Source organism: Poecilia reticulata, linkage group LG19 (assembly GCF_000633615.1).
Source record: "Poecilia reticulata strain Guanapo linkage group LG19, Guppy_female_1.0+MT, whole genome shotgun sequence".
Lineage (NCBI taxonomy): Eukaryota > Metazoa > Chordata > Actinopteri > Cyprinodontiformes > Poeciliidae > Poecilia > Poecilia reticulata.
This window is the reverse complement of record NC_024349.1, coordinates 22,321,855-22,344,088: the sequence shown is the minus strand read 5'-3', so window position 1 is coordinate 22,344,088 and position 22,234 is coordinate 22,321,855. Positions and strand designations below refer to the sequence as shown.

The following is a 22,234-nucleotide window of genomic DNA, read 5'->3' as shown; positions in this document are numbered from 1 at the left end:
CTATCTATCTATCTATCTATCTATCTATCTATCTATCTATCTATCTATCTATCTATCTATCTATCTATCTATCTATCTATCTATCTATCTATCTAATTGCAGCAAAAGGTGGTTCTAGAACATGACTGAGTGGGGAGAACTCAAATCCCCTTAGTTTTTTTCTTTTTTAAAGAAAATCATGTCTATTTTTAAAGTATTCTCTGTTCTCTGTAAAGAATAAGTCCCAACAAAAATGCATAGAAAGCATGAATACTTGGTATGTATGAATAAAAGTAATCAGAAACTTTTGCTCTCACCTGGCGCTAGAGCAGACATCGCAAGGGACTCCCCAGTAGAAGCCAGAGCAGTGACCAGAGAGCGCCGACGGCTGAAGTACATCGACAGGATGGTCACAGTGGGCAGGAACGTCAGGCAGTAGCCCAGACCTGCACAGTTCAACACGTTTTTGTTTAATTCACCAAGAGACAATGCTGTAGGACAGCTTCAGAGAATTCATTATAGGTGTAGGTGAAGTCAGATGGATACCTGTCACTAATCCATAGGTGATGTATATCTGATTGAGTGAACTGGTAAAGCTGGTTGTAATGGTGCCAGTGGATATAAGTAATCCTCCAATCATAACAACAAACTGGAAGCCGAAGCGGTTCATCATCACTGAGGAGAGAGGACCTGCAGATTGCATACAAATTATTGTGATTTAATACCATTGCCCCTTATGGTCTGGATTTGTTTTGTCAGAGCTGCATCCAGTCCGTCACGGCAGATGAACCGGACACCTACTATTAAAGGTCATGACGAACACACAGATGGAAATGATCCATGAGACCCGACTGTTGGTCTCGCCAAACTCCTCCATCATGTCCTGGAGGAAGATCCCAAAGCTCTTAATGATGCCATATGTGAACATCTCCACCAGGAAGAACACCACAGCCACCACCCACCCCCATCCTCCGTCAGGGGCCTTGGAGTACTGTTTGGCCCCCAGGAACTGGGTTACTTTAGCTCTGCACAGTCCCATGCTCTGCAAAAGAGGAATCACAAGGTATGTCACTATTGACCATAGTGACATACTGTAGCTGTCACTATGGCATGTGACAGGTATGGACAGGTACTAATTGCCTTCATTTTGGGAGATCGTTGATTGGCCATCAAAGGTCTAAAAGTCAACCACTGTTCTCTATTGCTCTGACAGACCGGCCCCCCAGGTCTTGTCTGCATGTTTGCAGTTAATTGTCACCAACTCATTGACTTTCTTGCTATATTTAGCAACATTTCATACAAAAACAAACAAAAAAAACACACAGTATAGGCCAAAATTGGATACCTGTCACTAATTCATAGTGACAGGTATTCTGGGTTTAATAACGATTGGCCGCAGCAGCACACCACAGACGATGATGACGCTGTGACAGGTATGGTAAGTGGCAGGTATGTCACATACCATGACATACCTGTCACTATGTGACAGGAATGGACAGGTACTAAGCCTGACTTGCCAGTCTTTAAAAAGCCTGCAAGTCAGGCTTTTTAAAGATCGGTATTCACTGATTGGCCAGAAAACTGCAATCGGTGGATTCTGTTACAAATGAAGCATGACTGACTTTCAATCAACATTATGTGAGAAGATTATCAAATGAGATTTCCCATGAGATCCTGTGAACCATAACCATCAGTGTTTACAGAAATAAATACTTGTTATATATTACTTTGTGAATGAGATTCACTTCTTCAAAGGCATTGCTGAAATACATCTAGTTAGTTCAACTACAGCATGATGTTGCTGTAGCTGAACATGCTAATGTCTTGCACCAGTAAGCAAGAGGTTCATAAAATTATTTTCACAAATAATATTACTTTAAAGAGATACATTGAAACAAGCTGTGTTGTTTAAAGAAGGTTTGCTTCTGGATAAACAACAATCTGCCCAAGTGAGTTATGTTTTGGGATTTTCTCACCAGAAACCACGAAAATAAAAGGGGCAGTTATTAATTTTAAAATAGAAAATGTGATTGAAATACAGGCCACTTTTTGTTTGTTTGTTACTGGTTCCCTGAAAACCCTCCACATCAAACGATACAACATTAGGATCATGTGACATGAAAACGATATCATTTTTTACTTCATCCAAGCTTATAGAAAATTCGAGACGTGTTTATTTGTAGCCTAACAAACACGTGGTATACATTTGAGGAGAACAGAATGAAATGGCGCCTCCTCCAGGCACCGTATTGGTCGCAAAATTAGGAATTTTAAAAAGTGGGCCATTCGCAGTTAGTTTGAGGGACTTTTATTATCATTATGAAGAAAAAACAACAACCACAAAAAAAAAAACATTATAAAAACGTGTATTTTAAACAAAAAAAAAGTTTTTTATTTTTATGTTTTGGCACAGTTAGAAAATAACCAAAACATGCACAGACCTTTGAACCGCGATCAGTCCGCGATGTGGAGCCGAACCTTGGCCACCTGCCGGATGCGATGAGCCCGCAGTGAGAGCAGAGCGCTTCGGATTAGAGTCCCAATCCCTGCTGGCGCTGGTTCGGCCGGACTCTGCAGAACCCGCCTCAGTGGTTCCAAGAACGAAGACCCTCCCTCCGCTTCTCCTCACTGACAGGTCAGATTATCTGTTTTACAGAACCGCTTCAGTTTTAGTTGTAATCATGTCACTCCGTTTTCATGCTGCGCATCCTTCCAGCTATGTTGAATGTAGAAACAGTGTCAGTGCGGAGCCCATAGATGTCATGAGAGAAGAAAAAACTGTATCTGAAGTTCAGCCTCTTTCTGCAAGGTAGAAACTAATTAATTATTAATACTTGAGGAGGGGGATGGGTGAGGAGGGTCAAAATTGAGCAAAAAAATCCAGATGATTCAACTGCAACCCTCCAATGAGTTTATTAAAGACTTAATGAAATTTGTTTTCATTTTAAAAATTGCAGAAGGGGAACTGTAATCAACTCTGTAATCCTCTTATAATAAGTAAACAAGTACAAATGTGCATCTTTTTATCAACACTATGCAGTTTCTGCATTATTCCTCTAACTTTCCCTCTTAAGGGTAACATTTTAGATTTCACCTTCACTATATGAAACTTATGCAATTTCCCCTCGTGGCTTTGTTCAGTTTCGCAACAAGAAAAGGTTTCATAATTGCCGTTGGTACGATAAGCGTGCAGTGGAGTAAATCCATGTTCATTTTGATCTGCTGGAAACTTTTAATGAAAGACTTATTCTGCATAGTATGCTGTAGTTGCATAACACTTTATTTACAAAGCAAATAAACATAAAGGGCAAGTAACCATTGTCCCATGCTGTTACACATACAGAGATGTGAAATGTGAAAAAAAAAACAAAAAAAAAAAAAACAAACTCCTATTAGAAAATACCAAGAAAACCACATTTAAGCGTGTTAATATGTTAATACACCTCCAGTGTATGCATGAAAATGATCATTAATTACCAACCCGAAACAAAAGCTGACCATATAGAGACCATGTGTTCTATGTCTTATGTAATCTTAATAGTTACTACAACATACATATGAATATTTATATCGATTTATTTGGAAATGATCAAGTTAAAACTTAAATAAGCATATCTGAAAGGTGTGCTTTGAAGTTTTCCATATTTTATCACATTACGTTACAAACGTTACGGTTTTATATTAGGATTGCATAGCTGCACAAAACGAGGAAAATGTTTTTTTACATTGCTGGAAAATGAAAAACTGAAAACGATAATTAAACTGATAAATTACTATACTTGAGACTGAGTGGAGGTTAACCCTCCACCAGGACAACAACCTGAAACATAAAGCCAGAACGACAATGGAACAGTTTGAACGGCCCAGTCAAAGTCCAGATCAAAAAATATATAGAAAAAAATCGTAGTTTTAGTTCTATGAAGTATTATTACAGCAGCAAAAGGTGATTCTACACAGATTTAACTGGGGAGAGGTTAAAATCACATTCACAACACACTTTTCAGATTTTTATTTGTTTAAAAAATATATTAAATCAGACCACCACCAAGAAAAATGATAGGTTTTCCTTTCACTTCACAATAATAAACTTCTTTGAGTACCAACGGACAAAGTCTTGAGACATGAATAACTTGCTGCCCGTATCTATTTCTAAAATAAAGTAACATATATAACATGACATTAACAGACAAAAACATTTTAAAGTATGGAAAAATACAGGACTTGGAGATGTTTTTGAAGTCTTGCATATTTTACGTATAAGCAACCTACTTCCTCTACTTTTTTTTTTTTTTTTTTGCCCTCATCGGAAACTTTTTGCACGATCTTTTATTTTCTTAGCAGGTTATCAACCAGCACACAAACGCCTCTCGCTTTTCTTCATTTATAATTATTATTTACATTTGCTAATATAGTCAGTCATATTTTACATTCTGTTGGTTTTAAACAACAAAATTCCTGATTATCTGTGTACTTGGAGGAGATGTTGACTTCGGGTTGTATCCTCGCGCACATTGCGCTTGACGCAATGTCCTCGTTCCAGTTTGTTGTCGCGTGCTTGTTATTTAATGACACAGTAAGTATCTGTACGTTGCCTTTTTAAGACATTCACAGTTCAGTTAGCCAAGGTAGTGTTTTTTGCCCACTCATGGAGCAGTGATAAATGAAAGCCAACCACAGAGGACATGCCAGGTTGTGAAATGTTTCGTTTTGAAGTGTTTCTGTCTGACCTGAGAGATGCTAATTTCAGCTGAAATTAATCCGTTCTTCACCGGAGTAGCTGCAACTGTTTCCACTGTCTTCCATCTGCGAACGACCGCAGGGTAGCCCACGTACTGTACATGAGCCACATGTTCTCTCAGACATTTATCCACAGACACGCGTGAACCCCGAGAACAGGCGTGCTGTGTGTGCCACACAGTCACATTCATACAGAGGAGGGAGAAGGGTTGGAGGGATCTGGTTGCAACCAGTTCTAAGTCTGTAGTAACCGTCCACAGACTCACACACGCCTTTTTTAAAACTTGGTCTACTCTGATTGGTGGTTGAAGGTTCTCAGGTTGAAATCTGTGGAAAATCTATTTAAATCCACATGTTTTCCAGGTTTGTCCCAAATTTTGGAACATTTGGAATGTCTGCCCTCTGTATGTACAACATGTCCTTTTAGATTAACAATCTACATCAGTTAACAAGATTGAGATATTTACCTACTTTTCCAAACTTCCATTGTGATGAGTAAGATTTGCCCTTCTGCTTTGTCCTTAAAGCAAAAATTATTCAACTCACTCAACAATCTTTAACACGAAACAACCTGAGTAAATACAAAATGCAATTTGAAATGAAATGTGTGAAAAAAATAATCACCCCTAAATCTAATAAACCGCTGGTGCTTTAGAGTCTAGTTTTTTTAAGGTTTTGTTGAACCTAGTGGCCTTTATTTTAAAGTAGTTTGACAGGAAATAGGGTAATGAGAGAAGGGGAAGGGATGCGGCAAATGTCACCAGGCCAGGAATCGAACCTGCGACCACCACCATGAGGACCAAGGCCTCAATATGTGGGTTGTGCTCTGCCCCTGCGCCGCCACAGCACCATCTTTAGAGCGTAGTTGACCTGTCTAAAGTGCCACCACAGAATTTAAGTCCAGACTTTAAATGGGCCATTCTGACCTCTTCATTTTGATGTTTTTTTTTTTTTTTTTGCTAATTGAATGGAGTTTATCAAACTTTATTTTATTTACATTTGCTTCCTTTGACAACTTAGAAAAACTTAATAAATGAACTCGGATCAACTTAATTTGATGACTTGTGACATCAAGATACAGCTCCATCTTTTCTTTTTAAAAGATGGAGCTGTATTCTCTTTTTTCAGTGTGACTTATTATTATTCTTTCATACCATGTGAACGCCGTAAGGTTGTTCATCTTCTTCCCACCTCTGTGTTTAAATCAAACTAACCTGAGTTTAAAGGAGGATTTCTATGCACCGATTGGACATTTTCTAGAGACACAGCATTGTCACGGAGTCAATAACTGCCTACATGTCTTTGTGTGTTGACTCAGTAATAGCCAAGAAAATTGTTATCAAGAAGAGCCCAAATAACAAGCCCTACCTATGCCACAAAAGGTCGTCATTCACAAGGAAAAAAGCAGCTTTCAAATCTGGAGTCAGAGCTGCTCAACAAAACCTTCATTGGCAGGTGGGAGCAACCTGGTTACAGCGTGTGGGAAAAGAACACGCTGTCCTAGACCTGAGACGAAAGTCCTGCAGGACTACATACCGGGTCTGACTAACACAAGAATGAAAAGAAGACCTCTGTTTGATGATAAGTTGATAAAGCAAATTAACTAAACAAGTTCTATTTGTTTGAACGTCCAGCACACATGCTGGTATTTTTTACAATAAGTTGCATACAAATTATGAATGAGGATCGAAACCTGATTCCATAGTCAAAGCTTTTAAAACTGTACACAAGGCATCTCTCTTTTTGTTAAAAACATTTGCAGATGAACTCATGCTTGTACAGCATCAACTTTTTCAGGTTTCACTTGACACACACTCAGAGCCTCAGCTCTTTAAAAAATAAAATCTGTAATTGTTCCAGTTCCTGAAACGTTGAGCCCTCATGAGAACAATGATAATCTGCTGGTGGCTCTGACCTCCAACGTTATGAAATTGTTGGAGAAACTATTATTATATGAGGCTGAACATTCCTTGATCAATATCAATTTACCTACGCGAGAGAACGCAGCACTGCCATTTTAACATTAATGCATTTGGTTTTAAAACACATTGAAAACTCCTCGGTGTATACTAGACTACTTTATTGATTGTAGCTCAGCTAATTAATTCAATTCAACTCACAGTCATCTGCAAAAAAACTGCTCCATTTGAATATAAATCCCTTTTTGATTAAATGGTACCATTATTTTTGAATAAGCCACAACAGGCATATTCAACTCTTTCTTATTAGATATAGCTGTCAGTATACACCAATATACCTCCACATGTTTCTCTGTTCCCTACATGGCTTATGGAGAAACTGCAGACAGGATTTTTTATGGCTTTGGACTTCCTTCCAGCCCCTCTCCCAAAAAGTCCAGGTTTGTGGAGTGTGTGTCTGTAACTCCTCCATCGTTGCCTTGGGCCTCTTGGCTGCTTCTCTGATTAATTCTCTCCCAATCACTTTAGGTTGACAACCATGTCTTTGTAGGTTTTTGTTGTTCCATAGTCCAGTTTTAAAGACTTGAACATAGCAGTCACATGTTCAAAAATTGGGATATTGTATTATAATCTAACCTTGCTTTAAAGGGGATGTATTATGTCTTTTCCAGGCAGTTAGTGTCATTTTATAGCACAGTCAACTAACTATGTTAACTTCAGTTGTTAAAAAATTATACATATATCAAATATGAGTTAAAAGTAATTTTACTGTGTAATTGAACGCCTTGAAATTGGGCTTCTGTCTCTTTAAAAACTCCTGCTCTTTCTGAAATGCCGCCTTCAGGAAGTCGTCACAACATGGCTCCTCTATTAACCATTTAACAATGTCTTTACAAGCATTTCACTGAGAAGTAGCTTCTAATATGAGCTCAGTAAATGCCCATTGCTGCTGGCTAGTCTGAAGGAGCTGAGTGGGAGGAGTCACAGGGGAGAGCTACTCTGTTAGGAAGAAGCTTGAAAGCTTAGAAGCTGCAGCTCTGAAAGGTGGTAGGTCTATCCAGGCATTTTGCACAGCTGAATGGTTGCCATGGAGAATAAAGGATTTCTCAAACATGCATGAAAGAATCAAAGCAACACTTCAGGTATGTTTTTGATGAGCGAATAACATTATAGCATGATGTAAAGCTCGAATATGTCTATTTTACATAATGTTGGCCTTTAAAATTTCTCTACATCTTGGTCTTCATGATGATGTTTGTTCTCTAACTTCTTGAATATTATCATATATTAGCCAAGCTCTAAGTCAAACATGTGTTCCTTTTCATAGTTTTTATCCCAAGATGGCCAGGCCTGCATCTCAGCTGCTCCTGACTGTGACGTTGGTGTCTGGGCTGGTGATCTACACAGTTTCACAAAGAAGAGCAGAAAAGAAGCCTAACTTTATCATCGTACTGGCAGATGATATAGGCTGGGGAGATCTGGATGTTAACCAACCGGAGAAACACACAAATAATACACCAAACCTCAACAAGATGGCCCAGCAAGGGCTCAGGTAAAACCTTTATTTGTGATATATAAGATGTGAGCCCCTGACTCCATGACAAGTTAACTAAGTAATTCAAGTGTATTTCTCTTAGAAGAGGACCTTAAATGTCAAACTATATGTGTATGAATAAACTTTTTTCAGATTAACAGACTACCACTCCCCTGCTTCGACCTGCTCTCCATCGCGTGCTGCTATCCTGACCGGTCGCTATGGCCTCAGAAATGGAGTGACTCATAACTTTGCTGTGAACTCTGTGGCTGGCCTGCCTCTGTCTGAAGTCACTTTGGCCCAGTTGCTGCAGCAGGCTGGTTACTACACCGCCGTTATTGGGAAATGGCACCTCGGACACAATGGACCATATAGTCCAAACAACAGAGGTGAGTCTAGTCTGCAGGCTGCTGCTTGGTTCACTTTCCTCTGCCTGACTAACATTCCAGTTAGTACAGGACTGACTGGAGATTGGAGCAGTGCCACCTATACTTAGCATTGTCTCTGCTTATCTGCTGAGGGTAATGATAGGAGTTAAGAGGGTCATTGGAGAATTGGAGTAACTGCAAGATCAGGGCACAGAACAACGGCTAGCAATCTGAGGGTGATGTCACACCGTCAATGCATGGTCATGTGGTTGTGGAACCGGAGAAACACTACCATAGCACTTTGTACACTACCTTGAAGGTCCACAAGACACACTGAGCCGTGAAACCCCTTCCGCTGCAATCATAGCCATGGTATATTTTGGCATATAGGTGTGCTTTATACCAGTATAGTAAACACATATGTTCACACATTTGTCGGAGAAGGAAGTAATGATCGACAAGCTGGGATATCTTATTTTATTTTCCATGTTGTTGGAAGCCAAAAAAAATAAATTAAATAACATAAGGCTTCTTTTGGACATTCACCCGCTGACCAAAAACAGAACTGAACAAGGAGAGTTCAGTATTTTGGTCCAGCAGTATGTACTGTTGACTAGACTTGTTCCTGCTCTTTGGCTGAAAAATTGTCTTCTGGAGGTTAAGTAGTTAGGACTGTTTTTTCTGCATAAACAAACACAGCCATGACATTCCGAGACAAAATGACGAAATTTTTGTCAAAGAGCTTCAAAAACGACGAGAACCGATTTTAGCATGACAACCCAACTGTGCAGGGCCCTTAAGACTCCTGACGCTCTTTTCATGAACTGTCTGAAGTGCTGCCATCAGGCAGACGATACCCCAACATCCAATGCAACAGTAATATGGTAAAATGACAATAGATTAATTTGATTTAACCATGACTAGTATGTGCCACCTATTTATATTGCTGACAAAGTACATCTATCCATGTGTCTATCCCTTTGGGCCAGTTTCAAAGGGTGTGAGGCAGGGTACACTCTGGATAGATCCTGGCACCCTTGATAAAGATGCCATCCCGTATGACAATGGCCTATTTCAGCTGGATAGTTGTTTCAACCATTCTCCAAAATTGATTTAGGAAGGACCATCAAAATTTGTTGACTTCCTCTTTAAAGAATTCACAAGCTTCGGGAAAGCTTGCTGGACACACAGTCGTCAGAAGCACTAGCTGGCAACTTGGACCCTAAAGGTCTGCTACTGGTAGCTTTGTGCCAGGCAACTCAGGATATCTTCAAAGGCTGATTAGAGTCCTAGATTTTGATTGGTTTGGTGCTATTTTAGTGCCAAAAATTTGATTTACTCAGAAAAAGGTGTCTGTCATAGCATTGTGTTAAACTTATAGAGAAACTGCAAATACCTGATATCTATTGAAACAGTCAATGGTAGAAATCATGTTACAGTCTTTACATATCACTTAAATTGAAACATGAGCGCATTTGCATTTCTTGCACAATCCTGTATCTTTCCATTTCAATGCAATGACAAGTCAGCCTGGCCTTCTGAGCACCTCCAGCCTCACAGTCCTACGTCTGCTACGTCCGCTGCAGGAAATGTACAAAACAAGGTCACCAACCACCTTCCAGCTGTGCCTTATGTGACAAAAAACATATCATTGCTATTCTTCTTCACCAGCTGAGTTACAGCCCTCTCTCTACTAGCATTTCAGTTCATACTAACAGATTCAAAGTCCATTACGTGCATTCAATTTTGCTCCTAGTTTTCAAACAATAAACGAGTTAAAACGTTTTATCTATCTCAGGAAACACAGCAGATTGCATCATGTCAATGACTTACATCATTCACTCCTCCTGGACCAGCATGTGTTGTTGACTTAACAACAATCCTTCATACTGAGTCTGCATGTAGCGACAGTGGAGAGGAAAAACTCCAACTTGACAGGAAGAAATCTCCAACAGAACCAGCTTATAACCATTTGTGGCAGATTGTTTTAGCAATGGCGAACCACAACCGACTGGCTGTTCTTGTTTTGTGAACAGGATTCGATTATTACTTCGGCATTCCCTACAGTAATGACATGGGCTGTACTGATACACCAGGATATGATCTACCCCCGTGTCTCCCTTGTGTTTCATCAGAACCTCAAGTGATCAGGTGTGACTGTTTTTTTATTTTTTTATGTTAACATCTGTTTCTGGCATAGTCATAATATTGGACATTTCAAAGAATAATAGTTTACGCTTCATGCAAATTTGGTGTGTGAAGCGTTTTTTGAAAAGGCATGCAAAGGAGAAAATTGAAGGGACATTATTATACAAAATCTTTTTTCTTTAGCTTTACATCATGTTATAATGTGATTTGCTCATCAAAAACATACCTGCAGTGTTGCCTTGATTCTTTCATGGGTTGTTGAGAAAGCCTTTAATCTCCATGGTAACCATTCAGTTGTGTAAGTCGTCTGGGTGGACCTAGCGTGGCTTTTGAGGACAAAAGTCCTCCTCTGAGCTGCAGTTTCCAAGCTTCCACCTCACAGAGCAGTCCTCTCCCAGAACTCCCCCACTCAGCTCCTTAAGACTAGCCAATAGCAATTAGCAAACACCTGGTGGAACTGGACTTCTGCAGAGCTCATCATAGGAGCTACTTCTCAGTACAGCACTGGTAAAAATATTGTTGAAGTGTTAACAGAGCAGCGCTTTTATGATGACAGGAGTTTTTAAAGTGACAGATGCCAAATTTTAAGGTATTAAATTACAATGTCAAGTTTCTTTTAAGTCATATTTGACTTGTACATCATTTTCTAACAACTTAAGGTAACATAGTTATTTAATTGTGCTATGAAATGACACTATGTGCCTGGAAAACACATAATATTGCCACTTCAAACTATTGTAATTATTTGTGTGAAAAATCAAGACACTTTTTATTTAAAACTAATTTCCTATCATACCACAATTCTACGTTTGCAGACCCTCATACGTTATTGTGTCTTCCTGTTGTAGACAGAGGAGGAGTGTTCCCAGTGGCTGTTATTCCAAGGTGGGACTTCCTCTGGTTGAAAACAACTCCATTGTGGAGCAGCCGCTGAACCTTTGGGCACTAACAGACAAGTATAGATCTGCTGCTCTCAGGATTATACACAGTGCAAGGTACAACACAGTGAACACAGAACAGATCAAGCTGTTGGTCTCTGCCAGACAAAACATTTGGATAACTTTTGGATTACATTTTATGTATTTACAGCAGAGCATTAGGGTCAGATTAAGAATAAAATGTTTTTTTTATTTCCAAATTGAAGTCATATTACCAGAGTAAATTTGTATTAATACTAACAAAAATTGTAATAATACCAGAATAAAGTTAAACAGTTTTGCTCCTAACTTTTTCAAATCAACATTCACCAAACACATCACATCATCATCTAAACCCCAGCAGTTAATGAACTACTTTTGACTTTTTGACTTGATGTTTGTATTGTGACAGTCGTAGTAACCTCCCAGAAAATCAAAGATCCATCCAGCAGAATTAGTTGATTGCTATTATCTATTCACTGTTGTCTCCAGTGTTTTTATTAGAGCGTATTTTCACAGAAGTTGTACCAATAACACACTCCTGGTGTGTGTGCATGCTTGAAGCGTATGAGGAGGAGGGCACTGAACCCTGCTGCTTCCAGCTGTTGGTTAAAAGGCAGCATGGCCCCATGCTGCACCAGGGGGCCATGTGAACGAACTCTTCACTTTTCGGTCAATGCTGCAGCTTTTGAGTGGCTGGAAAGCAAAAAGCTACACATTAAGCTACATGTTATTCATTCTAATCATAACCATATTTGTTTCCATCATTGACATACACACAATACCTAGCAAAAAGTATTCTGTATGCTGTAACAAAGCTGGGTTACAGCAAAAAATGCTAATTTCCACCTGTAGTCCATGGACAGTTTGGTGCTAGTTAAATACTATGATTTAACAGATCATGAATAGGTGAAAAGTCATTGTAATAATTAATTACATAGATATCTAATATTCATTATCTCAATAAAACCAAGAAAGCCAAGCTACAATCCTTCCAAACAGTTCATTAAACAATTTCTTTACATTTAATACAAATGAGTGCAAATCTGCTCATATTAATAGCCATTTTGTGCCAAATATATAAACATTTTCTAGTTTATAAAATGTTATAACCTCACCAAACTGATCCTGAATGCTGTTACACCACGTGGCTTAAAGTAAATCAATAAGCAGCCTGTTATGTCATGTCGCTTTATCATGACTCTTCCACACTAGGAAATTATGTTTTTTTTTTTGTTTTTTTTTTCAAAAATCTTTATCCATCACGTTTTGTGAAACAGAGTTGTCCTGTGGTTCCAGGGCCCGAGCAGAGCCGTATTTCCTCCTGGTGGCGTCGGCTCACATGCACGTCCCGCTCGCCCCTGTAGTGGCAGACACTTCAGGCGAAGCGGTGTACGCTGCCAGCCTGCAGGAACTGGACGGTCTGGTCGGGGTGTTAAAGGCTGCCGCCGATGAGACGGATAAAGGGAATACTCTAATCTGGTTCACTGGTAGGACGGGTTCATATCTGCCCTCGTGTGATAAATCAGAACATCATGTGATGGAGTCAGCAAAGTGTCTGTGTGCTTTAGGCGACAACGGCCCGTGGGAAGAAAAGTGCCAGTTTGCAGGGAGCGTTGGGCCTTTCACTGGAAAATGGCAGACCAGCAAAGGTGTAACAAGCTGAAGTTGAGATCGGCTCACTGAAATCCCTCAGAAGGCTTCACGGTCAACTCTTGCCTACTTTTAAGGTGAACTTTTGTTTCTGCATGCTTAGGTGGTGGATCAGCTAAGCGGACTACATGGGAGGGTGGTCACAGGGTGCCAACTGTGGTGTACTGGCCAGGCAGGATCCCTGCAAACACCACCAGCTCAGCCCTGCTCAGGCAAGCCCAGTTTCATCGTTTACATCAACCAAGTCAAACACCTGCAGCACTTTTCCTTTCTGACTAAACCAGAATGTTAGGGAGACGAAGATGATCCAGGTCTGAAAAGACCTAATGTTGAAGGGAGTAGGCCTGTCACCATGACAAGTTTTGCTGGACGATAAATCGTTCCAGAAGTTATTGCAATAAACAATAATATTGTTGTTTTGAGACCATTTTCAAGTAATATAATGGTAATTGCATAGTAATGCAAGAACACATTCTCAAAGGTCAATAAACTTTAAATTCTAGTAAACATTTAACACTGAAACTGGAAGACATTTTAAGTATCCAAACAGAAACAACAAATAAAATGAATTATGAAGACTGTAAACAGAATTGTCCTTCAACAAAAAAGGGTTGAAACCAAAGTACCAGACTGAAGACTTTATTCATCCAGTTTTTGGTAGATAGAGACTGAAGTTTGTTTTAATATATCATGTGGTTAATATATTTGTTAGTGCGACAGACCTACAAGTTAGCAATACATGTTGTCTTCATTTGTTATGAAGGATATATTTATGTCTATTTTGGTAAGTTTTACAAGCTGATTGTTTATGAAGTGGTGCTTGTCAACTCAACCTGAATTGAAGCCCTAAGGCCATGAAGATCACTCCACAGGTCCGTAGTGATTATTTAACTGTCATCATAAACTCCTGAACCAATGAAGAGCACAAAAAAGATTTCTGCCTAAAAATAGAGAAATTATCCGTCTGCTTTACTCAAATGTCTGACATGGCTTTATGCTTTTTCAGTCATCCATCCTCTGTATGGGGTCTCTGAGAAAACTACCAGGAATCCAAAGATTTCAGGGTGTGAAGGGCTTTTGTAAGCAATTACCAGAAATCATGCAAATTTCAGACACAAATACATCACTCAGGCTGACTTGAGAATTTTGTTTCTGAACATTTCTGATTTCCTTTTTAATGACTGTATCACATAAGAGAGAAAAACAAAAATAGTTCTTTGATAAAAGCAGCTGCTGTATTTTAGGTCCAACAGTAAAATGGCTTACAAGATAATCTCTATTTAGCAGCAGAAAACACACTTACTGTATATTTTTAAAAAATAGAATCTGTTTTCCAATGAACATTGTTTGTCAGATTAAAAGTACATTTTGATAGCACTCTTTAAGCTGGTAATAAACATACTTTTCATTAAGCCCATAGTTCTGTATTAAGTTGTTTTTTACTGGTCTGATGTAATATGCAAATCTTAAATGTTGTGTTTTTGTGAACTGGAAGCAGAATATTGTCATAATTAACAGAAATAAAGACTAGAAAACATCAGTCTGGGTTGAATATATAATATATTTGATGAATTCCAGTTAGTGATGGAGGCACTGAATCAACTTTTCAATAATATTCTAATCTACTGATATGGCTGTATATCCCTTAAACTTGTATTTGACTGAATTTATTCATTACCATGATACAGTTCCAAACTTAAGGTCCAGTTTCCATAGAAACGGAAAAAATTAGTTAAAGGAAAACTCATTAAGAACTAATTAAATTCATGGTCAAAAACACTTAAACAGCACATAATAACCTTAAGAAATGTGGCACATTGTGGATTACAACAAAACAAACAAAACACCAATTTCAGCTTGTAATTTCTAATTGCAAAAACCCCACTGGCAATGCATGTTTAAGGAAGCAAATATTAAAGTTAAGTACTTTCTGTTGGTTAATGCATTAATAGTTGATATTTCCTAGTTTTTATTCATGTAATGAAAAGAAAAAAGAAAATTTTCTCCAGTGTTTGATCTGTGAATTACTGATCAGAGAATATTGTCTGATTCTGATCTCTGCTCAGTACATGAAACCTTCACATGTGTGCAATGTTAAAATTAAGTAACTACAATGTCATTCTAAAATATTTACTCATTTCAGTAAATTAATTTAAAATAGTGAAAATCATACAATGCTCAAATTTTCAGTTATATTCTAATTTTCCAATATGTACCCACACATTAGATCTGTTCGCAAAGTGTTTGTAAATTGTTGCTACAGTATATAATTAAAAAGAGCTGAACTGTTTTGAATTATGATCTCATAACTTACATTCTTGCTTCATTTTTCATCATACAGTGGTATGGACATCTTCCCAACAGTTCTGTCTCTGGCAGGCGTAGCGCCCCCTGCAGACAGGCGTTACGATGGAATCGATGCCAGCGGCGTTCTGCTGCGAGGTGAACAGTCTGGTCACGAGGTACAAACTGCTACAAACAGCTAACAGTGTTGCGTGGCGTTGCTTTGTCAAACGGGACTGTCCTGTATTCTGCTGTTGCAGTTCCTCTTCCACCCCAACAGTGGCGCTGCAGGAAAGTTCGGGGACTTGCAAACAGTTCGAGCTGGAAAACACAAAGCTTTCTACATCACAGGTAGAAATATACACAGACGCCTCATGGACCGCTCTCGCCTATTGTCGCTGACGAGATTTAGGGCGGCCATCTTGGAGCGGTACTCCACTCCACTCAGCGTTATGTGTTTAGCAGCACAATGGCGTATCAGCGTATTTAATTGATCATAACACGCTTTTTTGTTACTGGAAACCATATTCAAACATCTATATAAGCTACATTTATAAACAATTGTATTTTTTAAGTATGTTTTAAATACATAGTTCAGCATAAATATACTTAGTGGCTATAACAATAGACTAGAAACGGAATATTCTGATATCGATGTATGATGAGCATATTGAATACATGTTGATTTGTATGTATGTATATACATATATCTATATATGTATATAGATATATGTATATGTTTTCCAGCCGACGAGTTCTAGCTTCAGAAATTCAGCAGTTGAGATTGAGTACAAAATCCGATGTGAGATTCATCCGTGCTGTACCGTGAATCCGTCTCTCTTTAAAAATATCTCCCTCTTCTTCCTCACATCGTGTCTTTAGGAAACCTTCAAAACAAAAAYGGAAGATTTGGGAGCTATCTTACTTTTGACAGAGTGAAAGAATTACATATAAATAATAATAGTCTTTACCACCTGTGTAAACTTTGCTGGTGAATGTTATAACACGCAATATAAGTTTTATAATGTATGTTACATTGTTTCATTTCTAATGTAGGCTCTTGTGTCAGATAATCTAAGTCAATGATAGAAAATAATTATTTTTTTAGATTTACGGAATCTCAGTTAGCCTTCATAGCGGGGCTGAACCCCATATTACACCAAGCACTGAAGCTAATATTAGCTGGTATCTCACCGGTGGACATAAATACAGTAAAGTAATATTCTAATCACAAAATATACACAATAATATGTCCATCTTACTTGTGAAATGTTGTCTGTGGAGCCCTCACATCAATAGTCCATTGATCAGAACAACAACATCCCGCAGTGCTGAGCCACCTTGTGCTGTTTTGATTGAGCAAAGTAGGAGGTTAAACCGCTCCAAGATGGCCGTGGTATTTCCTGCGCCGGAGCAGCCAATGCGGGGTCTACTCTTATATTATGTCTATGGAAATATAGTATGAATAGCAATAATTTTGCTGCTACGTCCATGCATTTGTTTCAGAGTGGAAACATCATACAAGTTGCGCTGCAGCTAAAGATTATTTTAATTATCCATTAATCAGTACCAATTATTGTGACAATTCATTTATTAATCAGATACAAAAATGGGGACATTCTGAAGATTTCTCATTTTAATGCAATATTAGAAATATATTAAAACATGTAAATAAGTAAATAATACAAATCCTTTTTTAAATAGGAAAGTAAACTTTTTATTGCTTAAAATGAAGTAGCAACATTCCTTTAGTGAACTCTTGATCATTTGTAGCAAAGGATGCATCTGCAGCTGAAAAATCCTCCTAACCAACATGTGAAAAGCTCAGTTCTTTCTGCTCGACTGAACATAAATATAGTGTAAAGACGATCTGGTGAGTATTTTATGATTAACGGATTAATCATTTGTTAGCAAAGGTGCTCAATAGGATATTTATTATTTCCAGAATTTGAATCAAGTGAAGCTAAATCTGCCACTAGAGGAGTTCTATGTAGAACTTATCTACCGACAAAGAAGGTTTTTTTTTTATTTTAGAGACCAAATGTATATTTTTATTACAGTTTTGTCTAAATTATCTCCTTTGATTGTGTTGTTTTTTAGTAGCTGGCCTTTATTGAGTCTCTAGTCCCCAGTTACTGATCAATCGATTACTAAATTAGTTGACAAGTAACATATGTATTGTGTCCTTAAGCCAGAATTTACTGTGAATTCTCTCTTATCCACACATGGTTACAGTTCTATATGTGGCTGAGTTTGAGGAACAATAAAGAAGGACCCAAACCAGTCATATTGTCTGGTGGATTTTGTGCAATGCACTAGTTCATACCACCAGCAAATTTAATATGAAGTTGCTGGAATGGACCTCATCTCAACCCAGCAAACCAACCTAGTTAAAACACACACACACATGTTTGATTCTCTGTCTTTGCAGGGACTTTCCACTGACTTCTATTCATTTCTACAGACATTAACCCTAGATCTAACCATCACTAGTACATACTTAACCCTAAACCTAACCAAAACTTGAGTCAAGTTTGTCTGCCTCATGTCGTGAAACAGAACAGAGAAGAGTTCAACATAACATGACATTCATTTGAAGATTTTACTTTTTGCGGAAGGATTTAAAACTGAAACAGATTTTATTTTGGCAGGTGGAGCAGCAGCTTGCAGCGGCGGCACCGGCCAGGAGCAGCTCCACAATCCACCTCTGATATTTGACTTGGATCGTGAAGAAGCCGAGGAAACACCCCTGCAGTTCGCCACAGCCGAGTACAGGGTGATTGCAGAGAGGGTAGCACGCAAAAGAGAGGAACTCCTGTGGGACATTGCCACTGACGGATCAGTGTCCACAGCGGACTACAGCCAAGACGAATTAGCGGCGCCATGCTGCGATCGGAGAGAGGCCGTGTGTCGATGCCACACCGTGTGCTGAGGCCCAGAGGAAACATTAATAACAGGCCATGAGGTAGGCAAACAGAAGCACAGACACATGTCTCATTCGCAACAGTTAGTGTGCAGAAAGAGTTGATTAAAAGGTTCAATGTCCAGATGCAGCAGATGTGCAAATAAGAAATACCAGCAGCTGAAATCTGATTGTTTATCTAAAGGGCTTCTGGTCCAGTTCTGTTTTAGATCAATACTTAAAAAAATCCATAATACATCTGGAGCCATCAGGCAGCGTGTCATTTAAGTGTCATTTTGTTGATCTGTGAACAAAGTTCTTGTTAATCAGCAGCATGTTTCATCTGTAGAGGTGATTGGTCATCCAGGCTTCAGTCCCAACCCTGAGGCCTTTGTGGCATGTTATCTTCTGAACCCTGAGACTGACCAGTTCAGGGATCTGCAGCCAGGCCACTCTTAACTTGTATCAAAAATACTAAATATGTAGTGTTTTAAAATGCTAGCTGTTTTCATGCAATACAGCTCTGGTAAAAATGAAGATCCACTGCACTGAACCCCATTGGAAACCTCCTGGTGGTTATTTCACCACATATTGATTTCTGAACTCTTCCTGAGTTAAAACATTATTATTGTTGTTTCTAAATGAATATGAACTTGTTTACTCTGCATCTTTTTTGTTATTTTGACCATTCCTCATTTTCTGCAAATAAATACACATTTTGCTTGGAATTTCAGAGACATGATGTCAGTAGTTCATAGAATAAAAGAACAATGTTCATTTTACTCAAACATAAATATAAAAAGTCAACTGATTATTTTAAGTGGTCTCTTCATTTTTTTCCCAGAGCTGTTTAATGCAAAGTATGTTCACAAATAACACTAATAGTGTAAGGAATATTATTTTTAAATATAGTTTTTCTCTTTTGGTTGCAAAGTTTGTGCTTTTTTAAAATAATTTTCTATTAAAGATTTTACATTCCACTGAAAAACTGTGTACATTCTTTTTGCAAAAAAAAATGTTAGATAACTGTTATTTAAAACCTAACATCAAACAATCTAAATAAGCTAAGTTAAATAAGCTAACGTGTTTCATGTAGCTTTTGTAGCCTTAAAATATATCTAGCTGGACCAAAGGCCAAAAAAGATTCTCTATGTCGTAAAGGTCACTGACTCCTGCACTAGTCCCCAAAAATGCCTAACAGGAAGCACAATCCACTTATAAATGAAATACATTTAATGATCACTTGTTATTTTCTACGCTAAATGATTTCAGTTGTCAAATATGCAGAACGTAAACAGACACGGAGTTTGGGAGGTTGAGTCACTTTGAGCTTTAATGGGTCGCTGGGTAAAATGTCCTGAACTGAACGGCTCAAAGAATGTCCTAACAGCGCCATCTTTTGGCAAGTCACGTTTAATTTACCAGATTACATAGTACATTTGTACTATATATAAATTTAATATTTACACATTATACATACAGTAAAAATTCTTAACATACATTAGGTATGGTAAGTCTATGTGATGATGAGTAATAATGCTTTTGCAAAATAATGTTTAATACATCAATGTAAAAATAACTGAGTTACATCTGAACATCTTCTTATTAAAAAGGTTTGAATGCTATCACTGAAAGTCAAAGACGTATAGCTTCGCCCTGATCATCTGGTCACCAAGTCCTCAGAGTTAACTCTTTCACATTTACTATCAGGTCTCTGGTCTCTTCTTTTGCTACCATGATTAGCATCACAGCTGCAAGTAATATAATACGTACGGCATGTGTAATGATGGAAATAGTGTATTACACACTATGCTTTCCTTCTTTAGACCACTACTTGTCTGTTTCGAGGCAACATTTAATAACTTTAATAAACTTAAAGGGTCTAACGCTGATAATAAAAAAAAACGATTTGTCAATGGTGGCAGGTTATAGGAAACACTTCATAATATTTGTGTCAGGAAATACTCCTGTTGTCCTGAGCTTTAAAGGAACCGGCCCAGTGTGACGTCACAGATGGACTTTGCACATGCCTTCACAATTCGAATTTTAAACAAAAGTGGCATGTCAGGCGGAGCTGTTTTTAATTACTACAACACAGTTACGGCGCCTCACAAAACTATTCACACCCCTTGAAAATTGTTTACATTTTGTCGCGTTACAAACTTCAATGTGTTTAAAGGAAAAGAGCAGTGGTGGGCGCCGCTAGCTAAAACGTTAGCTGAGCTAACCCTAAAGCACTAATCATAAACACTAAGGCTAAAGCGCTATACCAACATGGTATTTAGCAGAAGCTAACGCTATAGAGCGAGCTAGCTTCCACCATGTTGATACCCTCCATGACACATGTTACATCATAGTAAATTTCCCTAAACAGGGTCAGAGTTGTTATTGTATTTTAGGGGAAGCTAAGTGTGCTAAACATACTCAAAGCTAGCATTCATTCAAATGCTAAAGCACTGAGTCGAAAAGTAGCTCCACTATTAGCGCATTAGCGAAAGTGTGGCCACCACTGGAATAGACTTACTACATGTAAGGCATAGCTGTGAAGAGATGACGAAATGACACGTTTTTTCTAGAGATAAAATCTAGTTGATTAGATAAAAGGAAACCTGCTGTCTTGGACACCCCAATGTTTATATCAAAGCATATTCACGAGTTACATCTGTAAAATGACAAGATGTGAAAATGTTCAAGAGGTGTGAAGGAGTTGATCCCGACCTCTCACCTGAACACTGCCGGAGCCAGGCACCGTAAAGTCCGCTCAAAATCTTTTTTTACATCTTAAAGTGACATGCAGCACTGCTAAACAGTCACCACATGATTTTTGTTAGAGTTAAAGCTGCATAAAAGGGCTACACTTAGTACCAAATACGTACTTCCAGCATCCCTCCTGAAGAACACATGAAATATCGGATTATTTTTCTTAAATTGTAACATCTGAGTTAAGAACAAAGTGCAATATTCAGAGAAAAAAACATTGAAATTAAAATGGAAAACAAATCTTAAAGGTTCTTAATGAGACTGCATTCTTCAATGGAATTAGCTACAATGATAATGTTACTTCTCTGCCAAGGTCTCTTACTGTTCGCAAATAACTAACACTGCTGGTTATGGCATTGTATTGACTGAAAAAAACATTAGGAGGTGTTTTCCTAATGAGAGATGTCCTAGTGCTTCTTTCTTACAGAATGAGATGAACACAGGAACAAGCACAAAGTAATCCTCTAACACGGTATCCAAGGTCAACGGTGAGCTTTGAGGAAAGTCGCAGACTCTCTAGTCATCAGACCATTCTTTCTGTTTGAACTAGTACTGTAGCTGTTCTGTAAATTTTTTTTTTTTTTTTTTTGTGCGGGAGCACAGTGGGGATGTTGGAGAAACACTGGATTAATTACTCTGGTTGCTGACTGGAGGAAACTCGTTCTCGTCATCCAGACAGATTGGGCCCTCTGCAAATTCATGCTCAGGGATGACTTCCCCTCTCTGGGCTCCTCCGTCTTCAGAGTAGCCTGGGAGGGAGAGAGAGAGAAGAGAGCGATGTTTTCTGATCAACAATCCAACGGAAAAAAAACCCATGAAATTTTAGGGATGCACCAATTGCAACTTTCTGGACGATCACCAATTACTGACCTTTAAAAAGCCTGACCTGCCGATTTTGGGCTATACCAATGTTTTTGGCTGAAATGTTGCTAAATATATTAAGAAAGTCGCTGAGTGGGGTGACTATTGTTAACTAACTGCAAACATATATATATATATATGTATATATATATATATATATATATATATATATA

At 38.4% G+C, this 22,234-nt stretch overlaps 3 protein-coding genes across 7 annotated transcripts in view; 1 reads left to right on the top strand and 2 right to left on the bottom strand.

The window, feature by feature from the left end:
• The window catches only part of LOC103481958 (monocarboxylate transporter 7), a 9,226-nt gene extending 3,829 nt beyond the window's left edge, over positions 1 to 5,397 (bottom strand). The window contains exons 1-4 of one of the 2 annotated variants that reach the window (XM_008437798.2): positions 4,707 to 5,397; positions 781 to 1,021; positions 526 to 669; positions 297 to 425 (exon numbers count right to left, since the gene is read on the bottom strand). In XM_008437798.2, coding sequence (XP_008436020.1) covers positions 297 to 425; positions 526 to 669; positions 781 to 1,021; positions 4,707 to 4,907 — 715 coding nt within the window. In that variant the 5' untranslated portion in view covers positions 4,908 to 5,397. Of the gene's footprint in view, positions 1 to 296; positions 426 to 525; positions 670 to 780; positions 1,022 to 2,420; positions 2,505 to 4,706 lie in introns of those variants that run through there. The other variant, XM_008437799.2, reaches the window with a different exon arrangement.
• Positions 2,533 to 19,087, top strand: arsg (arylsulfatase G). 4 transcript variants are annotated; one of them, XM_008437804.2, is made up of 11 exons: positions 2,533 to 2,614; positions 7,963 to 8,187; positions 8,323 to 8,558; positions 10,574 to 10,688; positions 11,534 to 11,680; positions 12,902 to 13,092; positions 13,174 to 13,254; positions 13,359 to 13,467; positions 15,597 to 15,717; positions 15,799 to 15,889; positions 18,190 to 19,085. In XM_008437804.2, exons 2-11 carry the CDS (start codon positions 7,976 to 7,978, stop codon positions 18,468 to 18,470), a joined length of 1,584 nt encoding a protein of 527 aa, XP_008436026.1. In that variant the 5' UTR covers positions 2,533 to 2,614; positions 7,963 to 7,975; the 3' UTR covers positions 18,471 to 19,085. The 4 variants fall into 4 exon arrangements, with proteins under 4 accessions (XP_008436026.1, XP_008436022.1, XP_008436024.1 ...); XM_008437800.2 differs by lacking the exon at positions 2,533 to 2,614 and adding an exon at positions 2,661 to 2,788 and having other exon boundaries at positions 18,190 to 19,087; XM_008437802.2 differs by lacking the exon at positions 2,533 to 2,614 and adding an exon at positions 2,810 to 4,552.
• A 668-nt stretch (positions 19,088 to 19,755) lies between these two features.
• The window catches only part of LOC103481957 (WD repeat domain phosphoinositide-interacting protein 1), a 13,098-nt gene continuing 10,619 nt past the window's right edge, over positions 19,756 to 22,234 (bottom strand). Inside the window, exon 12 of the mRNA XM_008437797.2 lies at positions 19,756 to 21,949. Coding sequence (XP_008436019.1) covers positions 21,828 to 21,949 — 122 coding nt within the window. The 3' untranslated portion in view covers positions 19,756 to 21,827. The remainder of the gene's footprint in view (positions 21,950 to 22,234) is intronic.